Source organism: Ascaphus truei, chromosome 1 (genome assembly GCF_040206685.1).
Source record: "Ascaphus truei isolate aAscTru1 chromosome 1, aAscTru1.hap1, whole genome shotgun sequence".
In the NCBI taxonomy this organism is placed as follows: domain Eukaryota; kingdom Metazoa; phylum Chordata; class Amphibia; order Anura; family Ascaphidae; genus Ascaphus; species Ascaphus truei.
Genome location: NC_134483.1, coordinates 319,188,346 through 319,215,169, shown reverse-complemented (window position 1 = coordinate 319,215,169; position 26,824 = coordinate 319,188,346). Strand labels below are relative to the sequence as shown.

General features: G+C 44.8%; 1 protein-coding gene across 5 annotated transcripts in view; it reads left to right on the top strand.

The window, feature by feature from the left end:
* Positions 1-26,824, top strand: part of AFF1 (ALF transcription elongation factor 1) — a 165,675-nt gene that overhangs the window by 15,541 nt on the left and 123,310 nt on the right. For 4 of the 5 annotated variants that reach the window (XM_075606057.1, XM_075606083.1, XM_075606076.1 and 1 more), the window contains exons 2-3: positions 23,591-23,714; positions 25,697-26,560. In XM_075606057.1, the coding sequence (XP_075462172.1) occupies positions 23,591-23,714; positions 25,697-26,560 (988 nt within the window). The remainder of the gene's footprint in view (positions 1-23,590; positions 23,715-25,696; positions 26,561-26,824) is intronic. The other variant, XM_075606048.1, reaches the window with a different exon arrangement.

Sequence of the window (26,824 nt, the reverse complement as noted above, 5' to 3'; positions counted from 1 at the left end):
GATTAATTTGTGTGTTGTCGCATTCTTTCTGGAAAGTCTACTGAGAAGGGTCTGCCCGGTAAGGATACTTTATTTATCTTATTATGGGACAAGCACCAACCATAACTATGATACACGTGAGTGCCATCTGCTAACATTGACTGTGTGTGTGTGCGTGCGTACGCACACAGTTTTGCAGGCACATTGGCCCTTATTTTGTCCAGCACACATACTGTTGTACTGATCCGGTGCTATTGCATGGACAGCTCAGTTGAAGTTAACGGGGCTTTCTGTGCCATAGCACCGGATTTGCCCTATTGCACTTTACAGAACCAGTGCCAAGGAGTCTGCTCCAAAGGACATCCAATCTAATCTTTTGTAATGGAGACACATGGAGATAAAGTGATTTGCCCAAGTACAGAAGGAGAGCTGACGGGGCAAAGCCAGTTTTTCTTAGCTTTTTCTGCAAAAACCACCTAATGGTTTTCCAGGCAACAGTAAGGTTTGCTGAAATTCCTAGGCTGGTACTTACAGAAATCCTTGCATTAATCAGCTTTTATCAGGAGTCAGCTTTGTAATATCTGAGCTTCCCTAGAAATAGCTGAACATGTCGCTTGTATGACACGGCTCACTGTAAAAGCAGAGATAGATTAAATGGCAATGAATTGGGAGCCTTACTCCTAGGACCCCCCCCCCCCATTTTTTGTGGGAGAAGGAGCTAGCAGTGGCATTAACAGCTCCCCTATTCACGAAGAGGTGAGCGTCGATCTGTGACTGTGCAACATTACCTTATTTTGACAGATCAGCTTGTCGTATGTGTCAAACCACAGACTGAACTTTTCTGACAGCATCTTTCATACCTCTTCTGAGAGGCAAAGGAGTAATATGACTTGCAAAGAAGCTACTGTATAGCTCTGGAGGGTTGTGTTGACACACCTGCATTTTTTTTTTCCTTTCCACAGAAGTGCAGACTTTGAATGTGACACATTTCTCACTCGGCAGAACAGGCACCGTAACAGTGCCCTATTTTGCCAACTGGCTTTTGTATCAGTCTTTATAGATGTCCAGTTTGAAGGACCGAAATAAATAATAATTGGATTTCAAAACGACCATTTTAATGGAAGACTAGTAACTTCAAAGAGACGGCGGATGTTAAGAAAATTAGTGAGGCCAACTTATTCAAATAAGTGACTCACTCAAAATAAATGAGACTCCACAAGTCTACTATTTGCACTTCCAGTTCTTACCGTCTGCAATGAAGGGCCCTCTTGTTTTACCATGAAAAGGGATTATCACCTGCAACAAATCTACACTTCTCCAAGACTAGTCTGGCCATTTAGCAATGCAAAGAATGTGTTGCTGGATCCCCTGGCGTTCAGTGGTTTGAGACATGGGAGCCCAACTTCAACTTGCACAACAATAAATATAATGAAATATATCATGCAAATCCTTTATTTTATTTTATAAAGACTTTAATTAGGAGCTTATACTTGACTGAGGGAAAAAATTCAGTCATTCTAAATTTATAACGATCATACCTTCTCTACTGTTGCTTATTAGCTAGTACATACTATGGCGCTAAATGCAGTGGCAGATTTCCCATTAGGTCGGAGTCCATATGGATTTCAGCCGTGCGGAGGCGCGCTGAGGCTGAGGGAATGTGGGTGCTTTCCCTGGCCTTAGTTCGCGCGCCGTCCGGGGGCGTGTCAGGGGGCGGGCCAGTGACGTCACGGAGCTGGTTCGCCCTCATTGGGCGAACCACTCACGTGACCGGCCAACCGCTCCCCTCAGCGCGCAAACTAAAAAAAATTTAAGAGCTACGCCTGCGGACGCGTGCGCGAGCCCCTGCTAAAGCCGCTCTCATTGCGGCTGCAGGGGCTCACTGGTAAGCGTAAGCGTGAGCGCGGCTCAGCGGGTAAAGCTGAGTTTATAGGGGAGAGTGGCCGTGCTCTCCAGCGCTGATGCTCACCTCTCGCTTACCAAGCGGCTGCTTTTCATGTTCTTGCCCCTCAGACAGAGCGTGTGCTCTGGTAGGCGGAGCTTGTGGGGCGGAGGCGGGACAGGGGTCTGTGTGATGGATATGTATGTATGTAAATATATATATATATATATATATATATATATATATATATATATGTGTATATATATATATATATATGTATGTATGTGTGTATGTATGATATATATAGATATATTTTGGATATATCTATATATATATATCACTAGCTGATATTCCCGGCGTTGCCCGGGATGTAAATCCGTAATAGGTAGTATTATTTATAAATAGGGGAACAATAGGTGACTATTTGGTGGAAAGGTTGTAGAATAATGTTGAAAAGAAACATGGAAGAAAATTTAATACGAAGTTGTTTAAAAATGGTTTATTGTAAACACACCACAGTACAATGTATATTTTGGTGACATAAATGATGTCAAATGTGAGAGGTGTGTCCCGCTAGGGTGTGATCGGGTGTGAGGCGGTGGGTGGGTGTTCAGTACGGGTGGCGGGTGGGTAGTGAGTGATGGCTGTGGGTGGGGGTCCCGCTAGTGTGTGAGCGGGTGTGAGATGGCGGGTGTCTGGTGAGTGCGGGCGGCAGCTGGTCAGTGATGTAGGGGCGGGAGGCGGCAGGCGTGTGTCGGGTGGGTGAGAGGCATCGAGTGGGTGAGAGGCAGCAGGTATCTGCTGAGTGCGGGCGGCGGCTGTGGGGCGCAGGGGTGTGAGGCGGCGGGTGGGTGAAAGGCAGAGACGGGAGGCGGCGTGAGGGGAAGGCAGGGGCAGGAGGGAAGGCAGGCAAGGAGGGGAAGGGGGTGAGTGTGTGTGTGTGTGTCTGTGTGTGTGTCTGTGTGTGTGTCAGTGTGTGTGTGTCAGTGTCAGTGTGTGTGTGTGTGTGTGTGTGTGTGTGTGTGTGTGTGTGTGTGTCACTGTGTGTTGGGGGTGGGTCAAAAACGGAGATGGGGGGTAAGGGTCAGTCAGAGGGAACAATGGCCGCTCTTGGGTCTAAGCTCATTTCTGTGCTGCGCTCTGATTGGAGGCTGTGCGGTCACGTGACCACACCTCCTCTCCAGCAAGCACAGAAACACAAGATTTGCCTGTAGCTGGAAGCTGAGCGAGGTTCAGCAAGCGTGAGCACGCAAGCGGAAGCTTTCACTCAGAATGGCACCATAACATAATGGGTCTATGAATATATGCTCAGCGCGCCTCAGCAAGCACTACGCCACTATAAACTCGGCCTAAGCGCTGACCATGCCCTCGGCCTTAGATTGACGATGCCTTAGACCAGGGGGGCGCAAACTTTTTTCCCTGCGCCTCCCTGCCGGCTGTCCCCTCACTCCCGCGCCCCCCCAACCCCAATTTACCCGCGCACCGGCGTAATGATGTCACGTTGCCATAGCAACGTGACGTCACATGACCTCGCTGCGTCATTTTGACGCCTCTGTAAACCCCGCGCCCCCCCCCCCCCCCCGTCGGCAGTCTCGCGCCCCCCAATTTGCGCACCGCTGCCTTAGACGACCCAATGTCACATGACGCCGCAACGTCACATGACAACGTGTTGCCATGAAAACGCGGCGTCATGTGACGCCAGACGCTGTGAATGAGGGCTGCCCCCGAGCCTGCAGAAGGCAAAAAGGCAAGTCCTTCACTGGCTAAATGTCTACATTTATAAATGATATTATATGACTGGACTTTAGTTAATGAATTTTTTTATGTATATCTTTTGGGCTTTTTTTTTCCACTCTGGAAAAACCTTTGGCAACATCTGTTGCTTACGTCGGGGGACTGCTAAATTAAGACATGTCCTTGAGGAAGGGAAGCGTATCCTCCTTAAATACTGTAGCTTGTTTTCTATTAAACCTTTTCAAGTTGTTTGCTTGAATGTCTGTTCTTGCCCCTCTCTTCTCCCGGTTCTGCTAGAATGGACAAGGAGACAAAACTTTCTAATACTAATAATATTAATACCGTAGTTGGCACCAAACCGTTCACATAACACAAGTAGAAAGCAGAAAAATAATAAACCTACATGGATTTTTTTTTTCTCTTTTAGTAATTTATTCATATACTGTATGAGGAGATCCATTGATATTCATAAATATATTGCATAGAATAAATATCTTTTGTAAGATATTTGTGTTTTCTTTTAAAAAAATCCATATTTATCAGTGTTTGGAAGGGAAAACATATCTGAATTTGGTGTTTATCGGTGCATTTCTTTTTAGTTTCCATAATCCCTCTGTGCTGCCTTTGTCTCCTACCTGTGGCTGGGCAGCTAAGAGGTCTAATGCCACAGGAAATTATGCTTAATTTAAGTGTTTTCTGTTTTAACTTGAAGCGCAAGATTATCAAATGGTGGTGTGTTTCGATTAGAACCAAAATTCCCAATTATAAAACAGTTGCACAGCTGGAAGAGAAAAAAATCGCCTTTATAGTGCCCTACTGATATATCTGGTACAGGATGCAATACCCCACATGTGATTTTTTTCTTTTTTTTTTTCTTTCTTAAATAAATCCGTTCTGTAGTATTAGATAAGTGCAACATTTTCCTGTTTGGGATAATTTGTTGCCAATATTCCCAGCAGTTTGAGCTGCAAACTGACAATAGATCAGTGGGGCGCGAGACAGAGTGCGGGGTTTACAGAGGCCCTGCGCGGTTCCCGAAGGTACTTAAATTAAGTGCTGGGGTGCTGCAGGGCCTCTGTAAAGCTAACTTACCTTGGCTCCAGCGGCTTCTCACACGCGTCACCATGACAACGCGGCGTCAAATGACGCAGCGAGGTCATGTGACATTACGTTGCTATGGTAACGTGATGGCATGACGCCGGGGCGGGGGTGAGGGGACCGCCGGCAGGGGGGCGCAGGGAAAAAAGTTTGCGCCCCCCTGCAATAGATAATGTTACCGTGGTAATATCAGGATGCATTGTAGCTTACCCCTGAAGAAGTGACGTCAGAGTCACGAAACGCGCGTAGGGTGGAGCTTGTTGAACGTGCTGCAACGTGCTGCAACGTGCAGACCCTGTGGAAGGAAAGGAGGTTGATTGACGGGGAACGTCATCGGAGGAGGGACTAGGCGCTCCGAGTCGCGGCCACGAAGCGGGGACCCACGCCGGCTCCAGCCTCCCCCTGCAATCCCTCGGCATCCTCCCATGTGAAGCGGACGGCACGTTGTAGGACACGCATAGGGCATTCTCGCATGTGAGTGCATGTTTTTATGCTTGTCATTTTTTAACAATAAATGTTATAGTGCTATACTATTGGTGCCCCTTTCTGTTCCCAATCGGTATGGTGATGCTGATGCTGGAAGTGTAAAGCGTGATACCAGCAGCAGGAATCAGTCGGAGCCAATCGTGGGGGGACTTAAAGAAACCTTTTGAGGCCCATTCTTATCTATTTTTAAGTAAGTAGATAGCAACGGTGGGGTCTTGGAATACTGACCATAGGGTACTGCGCAATGGTTGTTTTATTTGTATTTTCAGACCAGCATTCTGTGTAAAAGAACGGGACATTGTGGACTGTGGATCTTCTTTATACCATCTTTTGATTCATGGGACTACTCCGATTCGTCAGGTTTATTATCTGATAGTGCGCCAGGGAATTATTGTCTGTGTTCTATCTGTGTCATTTGTTATCCCTCTGTAAACCTAACTTACCTTGGCTCTAGCGGCTTCTCACACGGGTCACCATGACAACGCGGCGTCAAATGACGCAGCGAGGTCATGTGACATTACGTTGCTATGGCAACGTGACGGCATGACGCCGGGGCGGGGGTTAGGGGACCACCGGCAGGGGGGCGCAGGGAATAAAGTTTGCGCCCCCCTGCAATAGATAATGTTACCGTGGTAATATCAGGATGCATTGTAGCTGCTGAGGTAGGCCTCAATTATACCAGAAACGGCAGAGTGTTCCGGTGACGTATCGTAGCGACGTATCGGCGCTACATATGCACATGCAGAATCTATTTGTAGCACTATGGCAGGGAGACATGGCCAGATCATTTCTATCTCTCTCTCTACATATGTGTGTGTGTGTGTGATTGGTTTGTTTAAGATGCACTGTGATTGGCCGTGCAAATCACGTGATGCGTCCGTCGCTTGTGATGAACAAAATCTCAAATCTCTTCATGAGACAGAAGCTTTGCAGCACATCGCGTTTGGTATGTGCGCTTTCATTGCATTTTGTTTTGAAGCTGCGCGCCATCCCACGATTTCTGGTATAAACACGGCCTTGCACTGAATAGCTGAAGGATTGATTTGAAGCTGAAAGGCAGCCATTTAGTGAACCCTGGGAAGCAGGATCTTGGCTGATCAATCATGGTAGACCGAATCGATCAGTAGCTTAGGTAATTGGTTTTCAATAAAGGTGATCTGAGGTTGCATATATTTTTGGAGTGCCACTTGTATTGCCTCTTTTATGATATTTATATGAAAACAAAAAACTACCCTCACTAAAGCATCAAAGTTGACGTATACTATGCAGTGGTCGAAGTGTGAAGGCATTGCAGTACCACCACTTTTTTTTAAAATTTACAACCCAAGAGCAGCACTACGTGATTTATTGACAAACTTGCTTCCACTTTCTATTTCAAGGAACATGTACAGGCATACCCCGCATTAACGTACGCAATGGGACCGGAGCATGTATGTAAAGTGAAAATGTACTTAAAGTGAAGCACTACCTTTTTTCCACTTATTGATGCATATACTGTACTGCAATCGTCATATACGTGCATAACTGATGTAAATAACACATGTGTAACAGGCTCTATAGTCTCCCCGCTTGCGCACAGCTTCGGTACAGGTAGGGAGCTGGTATTGCTGTTCAGGACGTGCTGACAGGCGCATGCGTGAGCTGCCATTTGCCTATTGAGCGAGATGTACTTACTCGCGAGTGTACTTAAAGTGAGTGTCCTTAAACCGGGGTATGCCTGTATACATTTTTAGGAAGCGCCTCTCCCTTTCTGATCACAGTGTATACATCTTTCCTAAGGATATTAAACATACTTTTTTTTGATTTTAGACTTTTGTGAAGTCTGACACCGTGCCACTTCTTTTTTCGCCCACTGATGTGATGTATGGGGATTGTATACTTTGCTTTCGTGAACACACGATTGTACTGCTTCCAGCATATGCAGACATATACGTGTATGTGCACATACTGCTGTTATTGTAGGAAGTAATAGTGATCAACCTTTCACTGACAATCGTTTTGGCCCTCAGTGCCTTGCTTTCACAAATGTCGTATTTGCTTTTCGCAGTGACGTTCTAGAAGAGACTGTACTATATTTATATTTGGACCCAGGAAGAGCACAAACTCCCTTTGCAGTGTTTTTACAAGCTTACCTGTCAGCAAAAAAACGTTAAATTAGATGATGCTTTAAGCTGTGCAAAGTTCTTTCCGTATCAAATTCAGCTGTTCTGCGGTTGCTAAAATCGTTTTTCGGTGCAGTAGTGTGCAGGCCATTTACTTTTTAAAATCCCAGACTATATTAGGAAACCCATGAATCTGGAAAGTCCTAGGCAGCTCCAGAACAGCATTTCTAAAATGGCATTTGCATGTGAGCACCTTTTTTTTTTTTTTTTTTTTTTTCATTTGCATATTTGCAATATATTGCTGAGCTGTGTGACACTGAATGGGATTATGGAACAAATTATATAAATAATAAAACTGGGACTTGACCTCCCAATGTGTTTTTGTTGGTGCGGGGGGAGGGCTTTTCCCCTGATTCCATCTTGTCTCACATCAGTATGTGAGGAGCACTGTGGCTGCCTCCACTAACTGATTAACCTTGTCAATGACCTTTATGACATACCTGGTGGACCCTGGTACAGGAACGACCCACATGATGGTCAAGGTAAGTCCTATGCGAAGGCTATTTTTGTAGGGGGTGATGAGGTTGACCACTCCGAAGGAGCAGCCCAGAAGCAGAACTAAAAGGGTGCCAGCGGCGCAGCTGTCCCAGGGGCTGCAGAAATCCTCCATGGTGGTGACTTGAACTCAATCAGTGCTGCAGCCGATCACAGCACAACATCAAAGTAGGATCGGGGGCTGTGAGCTGCCGCAGGTCAGGGAGGGGGGAGCAGAGAGCGTGGGTGGCAGAGGCTGGGAGTGGGACTGAGGTAGAGAGCTACAGGATTCTGCCTACTCCTGTTCTCCATGAGGCGCCTTGGGAGGAGTTGCTTTGTGCTGCTGTGTGAAGGTATAGTGTGTCTGTGTGTTGTGTGTGTTTGTCGATGTGCTTAAGTGTCTGTCAGTGGGCCTTGTATACTTCAGTGTGTCAGTGTGCTGGGGGGGGGGGGGGGACGCAGTTGGTGGAACTTGCCCGGGGTGCAAAAACACCTAGATACTCCTCTGGAGCAGCCAGTCAAATCTAAACAGATGTGGAGCTTCCTCTATTCGGGGACAAGCTGTGTCACACAATCACATGAAGCTGGAGTGACAGGGATGAGGTGGCACTCTGTGCTGCTGGACCCCAACACTGGAAATGTGAATCACTGATCTGAAGCAGCGCATCGAACAAATCATAATTTAGCATTCTGGTGGAGGGGAGGTCAGAGGGTGGTGATAACAAGAGGTGTGCTTAAAGATGCCGTCTACTCTGATGAGCGGGATATGCGTTATAGGCTACCATAGCTGTGCACTGTGGCTCTTACTCAATATGCTGTGAAACTGCTTTTATTCAGTGAACTCTTCTCTAGCGCTTCTCTAGTAATAATGCATTAGTGTGTGTGCATAGGGGGCAATAGGGAGAGGCAGGTCGTTTCTGAGCTGACACATCCCAATAGATTTGCCATGTTGAGTGAAGATATTGGGAATGTTGGGACAGAAATGGCAAGGCTGGGGGAGACTAATTCCTCTAGCAGCCAGGGGAATAGTTCCTCCAGCACATAGGGGACTCAGGATGCTCAGATACAAAGAAAGATTGTGGTGGTAGGGGACTCCATTATTTGAAGGTAGATAGGGCAATCGGTTGCCAGGACCGCATGAACCGAACAGTTTGTCTCCCGGGTGCTCAGGTTCGGCACATTGCGGATCGGGTAGACAGATTGTTGGGGGGAGCTGGGATTGACCCGGCGGTCTTGGTACACGTTGGCACCAATGACAAAGTTAGAGAAAGATGGAGGGTCCTAAAAAATGATTACAGGGATCTAGGCCAAAAGCTTAAGGCAAGGACCTCCAAGGTAGTATTTTCTGAAATACTACCAGTGCCATGCGCTAACGCAGGGAGACAGTCAGAGATCAGGGAGGTTAAGGCCTGGGACCCGCTGCGCTCGTTGGCGCGGGCGGCAATGTAGAGAGTTCCCCACCAGCAGCGGAATCCTCGCGAGCCGGTCCCGGTCCCCCCTGGCGGCACAGCTGACTACACGCTGTGGCGCGTCAGCCGCTAGGAGACACAAGAGAATGGTGTTTCCTAGCTTCGACGCGTCACGTGGTGTGGCTGTGAGCCAATGGGATGGGGAGGCTGCGGGAGGAGGAGAGGCTTCGGGGAGCGGGGAGGAGTGTGGAGTGAAAGCAGCGTGAGTGCCTGTCTGTGTGTATGTGTGTGTATGAGTGCGTGAGTGCCTGTCTGTGTGTGTGTGTGTGTGTATGTGTGTGTATGAGTGCGTGAGTGCCTGTCTGTGTGTGTGTGTGTGTGTGTGTGTGTATGTATGTATGTATGAGTGCCTGCGTGTGTGTGTTTTTTTTACTTACCTGCAGCCCGTGGCAGCCCGTGGAGGGAGGGGGGGGGAAGAGTAGCGGGTCCCTCCGCTCAAGCCACGCCCCCCCTCCCTGTCAATCCTCCCACTCCCGCCCACCTCCCGCTCCGGCCCCCCACGTCATGGCCGCGCCCCCTCACGTCATGGCCGCACCCCCCCCAACCCGTTTGGCCACGCCCCCCGCTACTACTGAAGTTTCCTGTAGACCGCAGATCGCGGTACAGCGAGTTGCACGCGCCGCCGGCAAGCAAGCCAGCCGTGCGGACGCGTGCAACGGGACCTTAGCCTAATGCATGGCTAAGAAAGTGGTGCAGGAAGGAGGGGTTTGGGTGTTTAGAGCACTGGGACCCCTTTTCTGAGAGGTGCCATCTATATTCTAGGGACGGATTGCACCTCAATGAATGAAACAGATAATGAACTAAATGGAATAGATGAGGATACATGGTGGTATGGAGGTAGAATGGGGGCAAGTGCAAGTTTGACAAGCAGTGAGACACCCATAGTAAATACAGATAATACTAGAAAACTTCTAAAGACTAAACCAAATGGGCGCAGAAAGGAAGGAGCAGCTAAGATATTAGTACAGGCTGAAAAAAAACTGAAATGCATGCTTGCTAATGCAAGAAGCCTGACAGATAAAATGGGGGAGCTTGAATTAATAGCTGCAAGGGAGCAGTATGATATCATAGGCATTACTGAAACATGGTGGGATGAAACTCATGACTGGACAGTTAATTTAGAGGGTTATTCCCTTTTTCGGAAGGATCGAACAAATAGAAGGGGAGGTGGAGTATGTTTATATGTTAAACCGGATCTAAAACCTATTATAAGGGATAATGTCTATGAAGGGAATGATGAAAATGTTGAGACTTTGTGGATAGAAATTAGCAGTGGAGGTAAAAGTATAAAGAAAATGTTTGTGGGAATATGCTATAAACCACCAAATATCTGTTAGATTGAGGAAGCTAAAATAGTTTTGCAATGGAGAAGGCATCAAAACTGGGTCATGTTTGCATAATGGGGGATTTTAATTATCCAGATATAGACTGGGGCAATGAGATTAGCGTTACAACAAAAGGGAACAGGTTTTTGGGAGTGCTTAAAGACAATTATATGACCCAAATTATTGAGGAACCAACCAGGAGAGGGGCAGTTCTGGATTTGGTCATATCAAACAATGTAGAAGTAATAACAAATATTCAAGTCCTGGAACATTTGGGTAACAGTGATCATAACATGGTCTCATTTGAAATAAATTATCAAAAAACAGATTACTTGGGTTCAACAAAGACCTTCAATTTTGGAAAGGCAGATTTTAATAAACTGAGGTCTAATCTAGTAGTAATACAATGGGATGATGTTTTTGCAGGGAAAAATGTAGAAGATAAATGGGCAGTCTTTAAAACATTGTTAGAAAAGCACACTTATCAGTGTATATACTTGGGTAATAAGTATAAAAGAAATAAGTCAAACCCAATGTGGCTAAATAAACAGGTAGGGGAGGAAATGGACAAGAAGAGGAAGGCGTTTAGATTCTTTAAGTCAGAAGGGACAGAGACATTGTATCAGAATTATAAGGAATGTAACAAAAATTGCAAAAGGGCAATCAAATTAGCAAAAATGGATAATGAAAAAAGGATTGCAATAGAAAGTAAGGTCAACCCTAAAAAATTCTTTAAGTACCGTAATAACAAAAAAATGAGAAAAGAAAATATAGGACCCTTTCAGTGTGAGATGGGTAGGCAGATTATTATTGGAGATAAGGAAAAAGCTAAGGTATTAAACAAATTCTTTGCCTCTGTGTTTACCAGGGAAGAATCAAGTTCAATAGTAGCGCCACAGGAGGAAGCCACAACCTCCATATTAATAAACAATTGGTTAACTGAGGAAGAAGTTCATAAGCGACTTGAAAAAATTTAAGTAAATAAGGCACCTGGCCCCGATGGCATACATCCAAGAGTTCTCAAGGAGTTAAGCTCAGTAATAGCAAAACCATTATATTTAATATTCAAGGACTCCATTTCCACAGGCTCAGTACCACAAGATTGGCGTAAAGCAGATGTGGTGCCTATATTTTAAAAGGGAGCTAGATCACAACCGGGAAATTACAGACCTGTAAGCCTGACTTCAATAGTAGGGAAACTACTTGAAGGTTTAATACGGGATAATATTCAGGAATACCTAATGGAAAATAAAATTATTAGTAATAGTCAGCATGGATTTATGAAGGATAGATCTTGCCAAACTAACCTTATTTCTTTCTTTGAGGAGGTAAGTAGGAATTTAGACCAGGGTAAAGCCGTTGATGTGGTCTACTTAGATTTTGCAACGGCTTTTGATACGGTTTCACACGAGGTTGGTGTACAAAATAAAGAAAGTTGGACTCAGTAATAATATATGCACCTGGATTGAAAACTGGTTAAAGGACAGACAACAGAGGGTTGTCATAAATGGAACATTTTCAGGTTGGGCTAAAGTCGTGAGTGGAGTACTTCAGGGATCGGTACTGGGACCCCTGCTTTTTAACTTGTTTATTAATGACCTTGAGGTTGGGATCGAGAGCAAAGTCCCCATCTTTGCTGATGATACTAAATTGTGTAAGGTAATAGAATCAGAGCAGGATGTAATTTCTCTTCAGAAGGACTTGGAGAGACTGGAAACGTGGGCAGGTAAATGGCAGATGAGGTTTAATACAGATAAATGTAAGGTTATGCATTTGGGATACAAGAATAAAAAGGCGACTTACAAATTAAATGGAGATATATTGGGGGAATCCTTGATGGAGAAGGATTTAGGAGTGCTTGTAGACAGCAGGCTTAGCAATAGTGCCCAGTGTCATGCAGTAGCTGCAAAGGCAAACAAGATCTTATCTTGCATCAAACGGGCAATGGATGGAAGGGAAGTAAACATAATTATGCCCCTTTACAAAGCATTAGTAAGACCACACCTTGAATATGGAGTACAATTTTGGGCACCAATCCTAAGAAAAGACATTATGGAACTAGAGAGAGTGCAGAGAAGAGCCACCAAATTAATAAAGGGGATGGCCATTCTAACTTATGAGGAGAGGCTAGCTAAATTAGATTTATTTACATTAGAAAAGAGGCGTCTAAGAGGGGATATGATAACTATATACAAATATATTCAGGGACAATACAAGGAGCTTTCAAAAGAACTATTCATCCCACGGGCAGTACTAAGGACTCGGGGCCATCCCTTAAAGTTGGAAGAAAGAAAATTTCACCAGCAACAAAGGAAAGGGTTCTTTACAGTAAGGGCAGTTAAAATGTGGAATTCATTACCCATGGAGACTGTGATGGCAGATACAATAGATTTGTTCAAAAAAAGGTTGGACATCTTTTTAGATGGGAAAGGTATACAGGGATATACCAAATAAGTATACATGGGAAGGATGTTGATCCAGGGATTAATCCGATTGCCAATTCTTGGAGTCAGGAAGGAATTAATTTTTCCCCTTAATGGGGTTTTTTGTTTGCCTTCCTCTGGATCAATAAGTAAGTATAGATATAGGATAAAGTATCTGTTGTCTAAATTTAGCATAGGTTGAACTTGATGGACGGAAGTCTTTTTTCAACCTCATCTACTGTGTGTGTGTGTGTGTGTGTGTGTGTGTGTGTGTGTGTGTGGTAAGCTGTGCAGTTGTCCGACTTGCCTCCCTGCATGGTACTATTGATGAGCATTCATCCCCCTCCCCCCACCCCAAACCTGTTGCACTACATCCCAATTATGCTGCCACCACGAGGATTAGTTTAAGGGCTTGCACCTCGGGAGTGGCTGGTCCCCAAGAAGAATAGACAAATGAAGGCAATCCCTTTAAAGGTAATAGGTTCAATTAGAGCTCAAACACATTACAGTATATGTAATATAATAAGGGTGCTCTTTACATCATCCAAGCAGCCAAGGATTCTGGGTAATGACATGAAAATGAGCACACAGTTTAACTTTAAAATATTCATTAGCTCTCTCCTAGCGATTTTAAATAGATTCATGGTACCAGCCTCATCCTCTTGGGAGTAACCTGGGAAATCACCCCCCCCCCCCCTCTCCCACCCCCGCCTCCTTGTCCATGCACAGGTACTTCCTTAAAGAGGCAGTCCAAGCGGCACTTAAAACAAAAAAAGTGTGTGTGTGTGCTGAGCACGCGCATTTTAAGTGACACTTTTTTGTCTTTTGTCACTGTTTGTCACCGAAATTGTATTTGTGATGATGTTTTTAATTAAAAATCCAAACACAATTTCAGTGACAGAACGCAAAGAATTTTCACTTGGGCCTTGTTCCCACTGCTCGCGGCTGCGAACAGGGGACAGCCCACTATGGGGCCGGCCCCAGTCAATGCTTGCGCACACATGAGCAAGCGGGAGTGGCGTAACAAGATTCTGGAAAGTCAAGATATTTCACTTTTGGCGCGGTGGTTGAGCGATGTCCTCGTGACGGCGGCGGGTCAGCCACTGAGGGCGAACCAGTCGCTTGACGTTATGGCCACGCCCCTGCTACACTTTCCACGTCGCGACTGACTGGAAGTCCTTCAGATCGCTCAGGTGGAGAGCGCGAGTGCCGCTAGGTTCTCCGTCAAGCGCACAAAGTGCTCACTGGGGCCGTAACCTTAGAACGTGCGTGCTCGGCACACACCCCTTGTTTTACCTATTTGCACTTTTATATTTATAGTAACTGTGAATTCATAGTGTGTGTGTCTCTGTCTCTGCCTCTCTGTCTCTCTCTGGTCTTGGTTGGGGTTGCTGCTGCTCCCGAGGCAGACGGGCGGTGTGCATGCGCGCCGAGCCTGCGATATTTGCCCACAGTGATGCGGGCAGATGGCCTTTTTGCCCACAGTGACGTCACTTCCCTTCTTCCGCCACCACAAAGGTAATTTGCTCCAGCGAAATGTTCGTACAGGTTGGTGTCAACAAAGAAGTTTCACTTAAAAAAAAGGATTATCTATTGCTACAGTTTGCAGGTCAAACTGCTGGGAATATTGGCAACAAATGATCAAATACGAAAGTTACAAAGATCTTGCACTGCTGAGGAAGTGGATTAAAACTTGCTATAGAAATCAACGGATGCTCAATATATAAAAACTCATTAATAACGGCATTGTACAATCTGGAGGGATTCCGTATTGCCAGGCTGCTGTAGTTTCATGAGGTGGATCCCGGGTTAATTGTTTTATGTGACCTGGAGGTAGCGTGCCAATACTCGTGATTGCATGGTTAAAGAATCCATTTCACATGATGCGTGCTTCTGAAATATACCATACACATGGAGCGTTTGTGTGCCAAGAGTAAGCTGCGAGCTGGTACAGTATGAGCAAGGCAGCCCTGTCCCCCCCCACCCCCCACCCCACCCCCTTTCCTTGACTAAGAAGCCTCTGATTTTTATTAGAGGAAGAACCAGGGTTTTATGACCAGTCTCTGATGTATGAGAAGTCAGCTGTACCAAGTGTAGGCGTCAGCTAATGGTTACCAAGGCAGCATCAAGTTGCATTTAATAATGATGCATGACTAACCGAAAAGGACTGCAACATCTCACGTAAGCAAACTCCTGTCTGACAGACGAGCTGAGAGCAGCGTGTGCACTGGCTATTGAAGTGGCAGGGTTGTCATTTCATTAAATGTTTTTTTTTTTTATTCCTAGGATCGGGTTGTTAGGAAAGCTACCGCACAGTTTTGCATGACCAATTATATCCTGGTTTCCGCTCTGCCTTCAAGATGTAATAAAGGTGCACTCACAGACACTTGGTGTATGACTATGGCTTTTTGTCCTGCAAACCAGGAAAAGTTATCCCCTTTCTCCCCCACACAAAAAATACAGTTCTCAAAGTTTGATCAGCTAAAGTGCAGCCTGGTTACAGAGCCTGAAATATGGTAAAAGCCATACTTCAGGGTGTGGCTAATGTTTGACTATCGATACGCAGTTGAATTTTGCCAATTTCGCTAGAACTTTCTTAAATTCCCAGCAAAATGTTTAGACCTTTTTTTGGCCAAAATTGTTTGCCCAAATTCAAGTGAAATGGTGGCTAAGCGAATCTGGGCAAATTCGCACAACTTCAATTACAGTTCTTATTTGTTCAATAATGCATTATTTATTTTTGTTTGGCAAAATTTATGGGGATTTAGTAACAACCAGTGAAAAATAATTGGTCATGTGCTTTAATTCGTACAAAATCGTAAATCATTTTGTGCTACTGAAGAATGAATGTGGTTAGTTGGTTCTGCTGCATTCTATTAAAATAAAATACCCATTCATTGGAATTGTCTGTAAATATTTTTAACTTTCGCTGCTGGCTTTTTGGGGGCATTAAAATATAAGCTCTAGACACACAAGCGAAAAGATGTGAAGAGAGAGCAGTTAAAGCAAGGTTGCTAAAACAATGTGTATATCTACCTATCTATATATATATATATATATATATAGATATAGATATATATCTATATATATATATATATCTATATATATATATAGATATATATATATATATAGCAACTGTAAATATTACTGTATATTCATTTGCATGTGCTCATGAACATGAGCAACCTGAGCTTGAGATAAAAGGTGGCACTGTGTGCTCATTTGCATGTCATTTCCCAGAATCCCTTGCTGCAGTGGAAGTGCTGTGTGCTGGGCGATAATGGTGAAAGACAGGGTTGCAGACCTGTCTAAGACATGCAAATGAATATACAGTAATATTTACAGTTGCTATATGCTTTACTGTGGAGGGTTTTTGTCACTTTTTTTACTCACCATAACCTTAATAAGTGTGGAGTATATCTATATATATATATAGATATATATATATTCTATTATATTATATTTAGGTACATCAAATTGTTTATATTTTATATAACTTGCGTGAAGAAAGCACGATGGCACGCACATACTTTAAAAAATAAACTTTATCTTTATAGCTAACACTGTTCTAAACTTTTACAAAATATTGTTTAAACAGGCAAATATATTGCTACAAGGGTAAGTACAGTAATAAAAAAAACTAAATGGAAATAAGGTAACATGGGAGTCCCTGTGTGTTGGAGAGGCTCATGTGTCAAAGCAAAAATTAAATTCTGGGACAAAACAAACTGCACCACGTGTATCAAAGAACAAACCTCCTTAATTTCAATGGGATTTCTTTCTTTGATGCATATCGTGCAGATTTATTTGCCCAAGAATTGCAACACTTTTTTGCCTTGATGCATACAAATGCCCATACATTATTGATGCTTTGTCAGTGGGTAAGACGACGACGCTGCTGCTTCTTTCACAGTTTACAGCAACTTATTTTATTTTAATTTTTTTGCTGCTGCTGCTGCTGCTGCTCTGGGGATATTTAGGCTACATACATGGGCAATTGGTTCATAAAGTGTGTGTGTGTGTGTGTGTGTTAGTTAATAAAAACAAGCATACAATTGTATGCATGTAAAAACTTACATAGAGCAAGTTTAATGCAGGGTAACCAATTTACCCATCCATGCAGAGGGATAATTTACATGCTGACACAAAGACAAACATGCACATCAAAATCTGTCGTGTACATTATTCAATGTCCATGCAGCAAGTATTATGTTGGGAAAACGGACCACCTACGTGTGTGGCCTTCCACCAGGGGATGACCATTCACAGCAATATCTCCGATCAACCTGTAGCCAGCCATTTCATGGAGCACAAACACACTATTACCAGCCTCTGGCGTATGCCTATTGACCAGCAGCCACAACTATAAAACAAGCCTTACGGTGCACCTTGCCCCTGGTAAACCCAACCCTGGTCCTCCTGTTGATACTTATCGCACTATGGCTTTAAACCAGCTCCCTATATGAAGCTTATGACTTGCGGTGGCTATTGGGTACTCCCTTCTCTGCTATAGTCATAAAGTGTATATACTTGAGACCTGACACCCTATCCCTATGCGCAGAGGTTCGCATATCTATCCAGGACACTTGGGATTTTTGTTTAATAGTGATTTATTCAGTGATCGATGTTTAAGTCCCCATTGGGACCTTTGTCAAGACGAGAGGTAATACAGGAGTCCATTTTAAAGCCCCACAGTGGGGGGAAAAACCCAGCAAGAAGAATCGTGACATCGACGAGTAAAGAAAAAAAAATGTGTATATACAAAAGCTGGTGGTTAACATTATATGTATGTAACTGTCTAGTGCAGGCCTGCACAACTCGTAAAGTGAGAAGGGCCAAACTGCTCCAAGGAAAAAAATTTGGGCCGCACGGGTAAAATCATCATTATCATCATCATCTCTCCCCCAGCACCCTTCATCATCATCCTCATATCTCCCCCAGAACCCCTCACTATCAACCTTTGTGATACTCCCCATCTATCTCTCATACCCCCATCTCTCCCCCTCACCCACACACATAATACTCCCCCTCCACATCAAACACACAATACCCCCTGCACACCACACACATCCCACCCCCCTGCACCTCACATCCTTCTCCCCCCTGCACCTCACAACATTCTCCCCTTGCACCTCCAATCACCCTCCCCTACACCTCCAATGACCCTCCCCTGCACCTCCAATCACCCCCTGCACCTCCAATCACCCCCCCTGCACCTCCAATCACCCCCCCTGCACCTCCAATCACCCCCCCTGCACCTCCAATCACCCCCCCTGCACCTCCAATCACCCCCCCTGCACCTCCAATCACCCCCACTGCACCTCCAATCACCACCCTGCACCTCCAATCACCCCCCTGCACCTCCAATCACCCCCCTGCACCTCCAATCACCCCCCTGCACCTCCAATCACCCCCCCGCACCTCCAATCACCCCCCCGCACCTCCAATCACCCCCCCGCACCTCCAATCACCCCCCCGCACCTCCAATCACCCCCCCTGCACCTCCAATCACCCCCCCGCACCTCCAATCACCCCCCCGCACCTCCAATCACCCCCCCCCCGCACCTCCAATCACCCCCCCCCCGCACCTCCAATCACCCCCCCCCCACACCTCCAATCACCCCCCCCCCCGCACCTCCAATCACCCCCCCCGCACCTCCAATCACCCCCCCCCCCTGCACCTCCAATCACGCCGCCCTGCACAATCACCCCCCCTGCACCTCCAATCACCCCCCCCCTGCACCTCCAATCACCCCCCCCCTCTGCACCTCCAATCACCCCCCCCCCTCTGCACCTCCAATCACTTTCCTCTGCACTTCCCTTCCCTACCTTACCTTGGTTTGCGGTGGAGGAGGCGGCGGCAGAGCAGGCAGGACTGCACGCTCTAGCAAGCAGCAGGCAGGAAGTGCCTCAATGCTAGAGCGCGCTGCAACCCTGCGAGGGGGAGAGCGGGTGACAGCGGGCTCGCGGGGAGGGTGACGGCGGGCTCGCGGGGGGGCGCGGGAGAGCGGACTCGGGAGGGAGGGGGAGAGCAGAAAGCCGCCGCGGGCCGCACAGTGAGTGCAGGCCTGGTCTAGTGTAAATTTTACTAGCACATTTTATATTGTGCAGACAGCTAAACAGATGTAGCTCACACACACACAGAATAAAGACAAATTGTACATATTACTACCACAGGAGGACTCGTGTAGAATCATACCTTTTTTTTTTATATAAGGCATTTAATGTTACGCTAGGCAAAACCCAATGTCCAAATTGGTTCATATGTCTAGACGGTTTAAGACCATATATGGTCATGTGTGTCATAGGAAGGACCAGTAGGGGGCTAAACGGAGTTATGAGGCACAGATAGAAGGCCGAAGAGCTGCTGATGCATCAGCAGTGCGATGACAGTATAGTGATTACATTATAGATACAGTTATGGAAGCAGCGCAGTGCTGGCTGACACTTGGCCATGAGTTGCATATAATAGGACTTATGTGTAGCTGTCCAGGCATAACCTGCAAATAACAAGAGATTTAGTCCAAAATGTACTACAGTACACCATTAATCCAGGACACCTTGGTCTCAACCGTGTGTGTGTGTGTGTGTGTGTGTGTGTGTGTGTTCACTAAAAGACATCAGATAAAGATACCTGTCTGATCTCCTATCGTGCTTTACCCTTTGGCAGTGAGAGGGTTAACCAAGTCAATTGGCTGCATTTTAACCTTTTTAAAAAACCTTTTGGTCCTAGGGGCTGCTCATTTAAGCACTGGCAGATTTGATCTAGTTCTCTTCATTTGCTACTTGAACGGTTAATGACTTGGAACAAACCTGAGCATCGTCTAAAAGGAGCATGAGCATTAAGCCTTCATTATCGGTGTCACAGCAATTGTAAACTGCTAAATAAACTTGGAGGAGGAAGTGAGTTGTGAGCTCGATGACTCTGCAGATGCAGTTTCTTTTACCGAGGGTGCAATAACCTGACCGCATTTTGCCATATGGCACATTTTCACACGAGCGACGCACACACTTTTTGCATGCCTTCATAAACTTTGGGAAAATCGCCCATTTTGGTTCTGCTAAAAAAAAAAGGGGGGGGGAAGGGGGGAAAAGCGAATGCTGCGGCTCCTAGGAAGGGGGCCACAGCTGAAAAAGTTTGCGCAGGCTGTTTAGCGATTGCAGTCTAGTTTTGCAGAGGGAGAGGGCTAGAGGAGGAAGGTGCTCGGAGCATATAGAGCAAAGCAGACTGCAGGCCCACATCTACGTTAAAATCTGCCATTGGAGTAGCCCTGGTAAAATATACCTTTTTAAAAGCTCCTCACCCCTACCACATGCAGCACCTATCACCTGAGATCAGACTCCAAAAGACTGTTCATAGTGCCAAGGTTCAGCAAAGTATCCGGACGCTCCTCCTTCTCTTACCGTGCACCCCAAAACTGGAACAACCTACCAAAGACTCTCACACCCGCCACCAGCCTAAGTTCTTTCAAAACTAAAGCTGTCTCACATTTTAACCTGGTCTGTAACTGTTTCATACGCCTATAAAATGTATTATTTTGAACTATGCATGCAATGTCTGTATATAATGTATACAGGCATACCCCGCTTTAAGTACACTCACTTTAAGTACACTCGCGAGTAAGTACATACCGCCCAATAGGCAAACAGCAGCTCGCGCATGCGCCTGTCAGCACGTCCTGAACAGCAATACCGGCTCCCTACCTGTACCAAAGCTGTGCGCAAGTGGGGAGACTATAGAGCCTGTTACAAATGCGTTATTTACATCAGTTATGACGATTGCAGTACAGTACATGCATCAATAAGTGGGGAAAAGGTAGTGCTTCACTTTAAGTACATTTTCGCTTTACATACATGCTCCGGTCCCATTGCGTACGTTAATGCGGGGTATGCCTGTACTTATACTTATACTGGTCACTTAATGTAACTATGTATTTGTCATCATAACTCTGTGCCCAGGACATACTTGAAAACGAGAGGTAACTCTCAATGTATTACTTCCTGGTAAACCATTTTTATAAATATAAATAAATAAATACCTTGAGTGGCTTTTTTTTTTTTTTTGCGCAGAGTTAATGGAAATGCCACAAATAAAATCTGATTAAAGTTTTTAACACTGTTTGCAAATAAGACTAGGTTGGTCACTAATAATGTCCTATGGTACAGTATATCCATGTGCGCAGCAAAGCTCCTAGAGTTCCCTGTGCCTGTGTATTGATCTACTTTGCTTGTGCAGTAGTGTGGAATGGTCAGCAATTTGACACCACTCCCCTGTCACAAAGCCAAGTGCTCGGACATCAAGCTGCAAATACATTGTGTGCTTCTCTCACTGGAATCCACGGCATCTGTTGGCATTGGACATGTCACATTAGGCTTCCTTGGAGAAAAATTACTGTATGAGTTGAATTATCACAAAGCAATCAGATAATTAATGTTTAACAAAACGATAAGTGTGCTGGGCTGCATCACTTGTAGGCTTATGGCAGAGAGAGGGTCAGATAAATGTGTTTTTCCCCCACAAATGTCTAATAGTGACATTGGTATTTTTTGTGTTGGTGGCAGAACAGCAGTCGGATCTGTTTGACTATTCAACATTTTGCTTTCCGAGTTGAGCAACAGTGCTATGCAGACCTATTAATGTACGAGCTATTTGCTATAACAATAGCCAACGCCTTCCTAGGTCATTGTTTTTAGAGAGACAATAAGGGAGATAACAGGCAGTTAAAAAGTAAACCCACAAAACACTTAGCAGAAATGCACAGAGCTCCAAAACTTCAAAGCTCCAATGTATATTGTAGACAAAAGAAACTGAATGACTCCATTTCTTTTCCATATTGTATCACTTTGTGCTGGCTTTTTCAGCAAATATAACAAAATACTTTTGTTAGATAGCAGACGTAGGCGAAACAAATTCTGCGTTCTTTTCGGTTTACCTTTGTTTAGAGGTTGCAACGTAACGATTTGAAAATAATTATATTTTCATGATTTTGTCCATGAATCCGATTTTTATCTCCTCACCTAGTAGTCTACTAACTAACCTATGAAACCGATCGCTGACATTAGGTAACTGGTCCTGAATGGCACAGAAATATTCCATTGCACCAGAATCAACCTCTGTTCTGCCAAACATTTCCTCCTCTGCTGGTTTCCTATCGGAGCCCTGCAGTGAACAGTTCCACAGCTGTCCTTTTTCTGACACTGACAGGCTAAGCATGATAAGCTCCAGTCTCACTTAGCAGCATATGCTAGAGTTGCAATAAAAGAGAAACCCTCAACCATGCAGCACCATCTCCGCCATATTTAAAGCAGCAGAACAGGCCGCATTGTGTTTAACAATGGTTAATTTTTTTAAATTATGGGTTTGAAGCAGGGGGGGTTTCCGGGAGCTGAACTGTAATTTCAGCTCTGGGGACCCCTTTCTTCCAGAGGTACGTGTCTCCTGTAGGGAGTGGCTGTATCCCAGAAAAAAATTATAATATCAAATGCAATGCAGCCTGTTCTGCTGTGATCAAAGTTGTATTGAAATAAAGCAGCAGTCCCACTTTTTAATTTATATTTTTCCTGTGACGTTTTGTTGGTCACCAGAGATCTGTTCTAAGGGGCTCCCCTTATAGACAAACAATCATTGGGAGAGGGGGTGGTTGAAGCTTTAACAACTTTTTTTTAATGTAGGTCTATAAAACCGATTTGAAAAGAATAATGGCTATTATTATAGAATATACAATGCATGCAAGGTTGACTAAAATCTACTTACTGGCTCATATGTAAAGAGGAGTGAAAGATGCAAAAAATAAAACCAACACTTCCAAGGTTGCAGTGGTCTTGGCTGAGCTTATGCAGCAGAACATCATAATTTGAAGAGAACCCACAATTGTTATTTATACTGTACATGAAGATTTCTCTGAAACAGAAAATGCAGGGGAATTGCACAATGAATTGTGTGATCAGGATGAAGAGAAAAAAAGCCCCCAAAACATTATCCGTTTGCACAGAACTGAAGTATTATTTAACGTGGGCTAGTGTATAAAAGCCATGAATAATAATAGCCGTAGTGTATATTATTACCAGCTCCTGAGATTTAAGCTATATACCTTCACACTGGGCTACTATTTATGACAAAAAAATATATCGGGCCCAAACAGAAATCCTCAATGAAAAATGTACTCATTGTTTTATATCAGATAAAGATATAGATATATATCTAACAGTATAGGCCTGTACTGAGAAGCTAAATAAGTGCTCCAGTATGTACTGCTTTGTTGAATAACAAAATGTATGCAATTGATTCATTATGTTTAAAGTAATATGGTTAATTGAAGGATAAGTCATATCTCAAGGAGCTGGCATTTGGGTTAAAAATATATATTTTTTACGTCTCTGTACTGTAAAGGTGCAGTACCTTTTTTTTTTTTTTTTTTTTTTATGTGTTTTTTTTTTCCTTTATTTTTTTTTTCACAGTGTATTTTGTTCATAACAATGAACCTGAAACCTAAATTATTATGCACCAGTGGTGACCAGTGCAGTAACCCTTTTTTTTCTTTTACTTTTTTCTGCTTAGCAGCTTGTACAATGAAGAGAGAAATTTGCTTCGCATCAGAGAACGCGAGAGACGGAATCAGGAGGCTCTTCAAGAGAGAGAATCGTCCCATGACCATGCTCATCTCTTTGCAGAACCCTTCAAGGTATCCCCTTTTAATAGTACCGAGCGCAAAAAGCAGCCGCCCCACTGCCCCACTACCCCTCCTTTTGGGCGGGAACTGGAACTGAACCACGCAGTATAAAATGTGGAACTCCTTACCCATGGAGACTGTGATGGCAGATACACTAGATCTCTTAAGGAAAAGTTTGGACCTCTTTTTAGAAAGGAAAGGTATACAGGGATATATATCAAATAAGTAAACATGGGAAGGATGTTGAGCCAGGGAGTAATCTGATTGCCAATTCTTTGAGTCCGGAAGGAATTTGGTTGTCCCCTTATGAGATATCATTGGATGATATGTCAAGGGGGTTTTTGTTTGCCTTCTCCTGGATCAATATATTGTAAGTATACATACATGATAAAGTATCTGTCATCTAAATTTAGCATAGGTTGAACTTTATGGACGTACATCTTTTTTCAACCTCATCTACTTTGTAACGATGCAACTATTTTCAACTCTTGGGATCCCTAATTTTTTGGGACACATACCCGTGAAGGCCATTTTGATTCCCTTGTAGCATACTCAAGCATTGGTAACTTCACCAGTTAGTATATCGGGTACCGGCGTGTCTCCGGAGCTGGAAATAGCAGTTCCCATCCTGTAACAAAAAAAAAAAAAAAACAGCTGAAATTGCGGTTTTAAACCACATATGTGAAACGGAGATGCAAATGGAGTAAAAAAAATGGCTACGTTGTATACAATAATGACTAATGATGTTATAAAAATGATAGCTGTAAGGCCTCGGGCATGGTCAGTGCTTATGCGCTGACCCGTGCTGAGGCGCGCTGCTGCTCGGTAGTGAGCCCCTGCAGCCGCAATGAGAGCGACTTTTGCAGGGGCTCGCTTACGCCTCCGCAAGCGCGCGGAAGCGCAAGTTTTTACAAAATTTTAAATTCAAACGCGCAAGGGAGCGCAGGGCCGGTCACGTGAGCTGTTCGCCCAATGAGGGCGAACCAACTCCGTGACGTCAACGCCCCCCCCCCCCCCCACCGACACACCCCCGGACGGCGCGCGGACCAAGGCCAGGGAAAGCACCCGCTTTCCCTCAGCCTCCGCGCGCCTCAGCACGGGTGCAGTCCTATGGATGCAGCCTAAGTATTTCCTATTTAAAACATGACAATATATTCTGTAGTGCAGTACAATGAGTATGTGAAGACAAGCACACACAAAGTTACAACACTGCTATACACGGGTACGGTAGATAAAAGGGGTCTTTGCTTCTAAGAGCTTACAATCTAAAAGAAAGGGGGGGAGTGGAAACCTATGGTATATTCGGAGACAGAAGTTGGTGAGTTTGGAAATATTTTGATACTTCAGCAACCTTCACGGGGTTTTTATTACTAATATTAGTAATACTTTGTTTTGGGCATGTCAGGCTCTCAAAAGGTAGAGTAAAGACAGGAATGTGATTATTATTCAATATGGTAATTGCAAGTTATAAGACCGTGGCCCCCTGCAGATGCACTTGCCAGAAAAACCTCTTCCTGCCTCTGCATTCTCCCCACTTAACACTTGGATTGCAAGCTCTTCGGGGCAGGGACTTCTTCTTTTCCTATTATTTTGTGTGTCAAGCGCTTTTTCCATTCGGTGTTATAATATTCTGTCATGTATATTACTGCTGTGAAGCCCGATGTACATTGATGGCGCTATATAAATAAAGATATACATATGTAAGGAACAGAAGTGTCACTTAAATGGGTTTTAGAATTGATCCCATCTAGAATAGGTGTTGTAGTTCAACATCTTAACCATGATTAAACAAATCATTTTTGGGACAGATTTATGGCTATGTTCATTTGATCATACATGAAGGGGAACAGAGGGAGTCATTTAAACATTGCAGCCCCCTGTCAAACAACCCAAATGTAAAACTAGACATAAGATGTCCTGTAGTGACTTTGTATATTCTGCATGTGTTTTATTTGTATGTATTTATAACTTTGTCGCATGTGTGTTACTTTTAGACAAGCAAAGGAGACGAGCTATCAAGTCGCATCCAGAGCATGCTGGGTAATTATGAGGAAGTAAAGGAGCTGATTGGTGCAAAGTCCCATCAGAATCTCATTGGTGTACCTAATAGTGCTGTGCCTGCCACCTCACAAGGAAAGCCAGACAAGCAGAGCGACGTGTCTCGGCACTCATTCCGCAGTGGTACGCCCCGTCCTGCTGGGCCTCCTATCTCCTCCTCTGATGTGCCTTCTGGGTACCGGCATAGACCTCGCACAGACACTGAACTGACAGCTGGGCGACTTCTGAAAAGCCACAAACCAGCTCGTGGACGCCCGCAGGATCACATTAGTCGTGAGAGGTACAGCGGAACAATGCCTCTCAATAAAAATGTCAGGCAGCCTCAAGAGAATTGCTCTGCTGAAAAGCTATTTTCCTCCCCCTCATCCATTTCTGCCCTCTCCCCTCTTCTCTCCGCCTTGTCCCCTCCGGTCGAGCCCTTGTCCCCATTACATTCCAGCCATCACGTAGATTCCAAGTCACGGGGCAGCAAAAGCCATGAGAAGACCTATGGTCATACTACCAAATCGTCCCCAGCCCAGGGTGACAATGGCAACAGGGATGGCCCTTCTACTACTAACCTTGGGTCATCTGCCCAAACCTTCCCCCCACCCCTGCCTTCAAAAACAAGTGCAATGCCGCAAAAGCCCACGGCTTATGTGCGGCCAATGGACGGGCAAGACCAGGCCCCGAGTGAATCTCCAGATCTAAAGCCCCTGCCAGAGGACTATCATGGAGAGTCTTATGGGAGCCATGTCGATTTGAAAGCCAGTGCCAAGGAGAAACTCTCCAAACTGGAAATGCCCTCTGAGCCCTTTGAGGTAAGTACATTAGTATATGTAACTAACCTGTTGTGTTTTCAGATGAATGTGATAGAGCTGTACAATTTGCCATGCTTCCCTGAAGAGGTTTACAATGTCATTTCACATTTTAAAGACATTGGTGTAGCACTCGTATAAACAAAAGAACATGCATAGCGTTAGTACTGTGTGTTCAACTGCATTATTGAGGTAGGGTTAAAGAGCAACAGGTGCTGGACATTAGCAGGGTCAGCAGCTATAAATGGCAATGGACACCATCAAAAT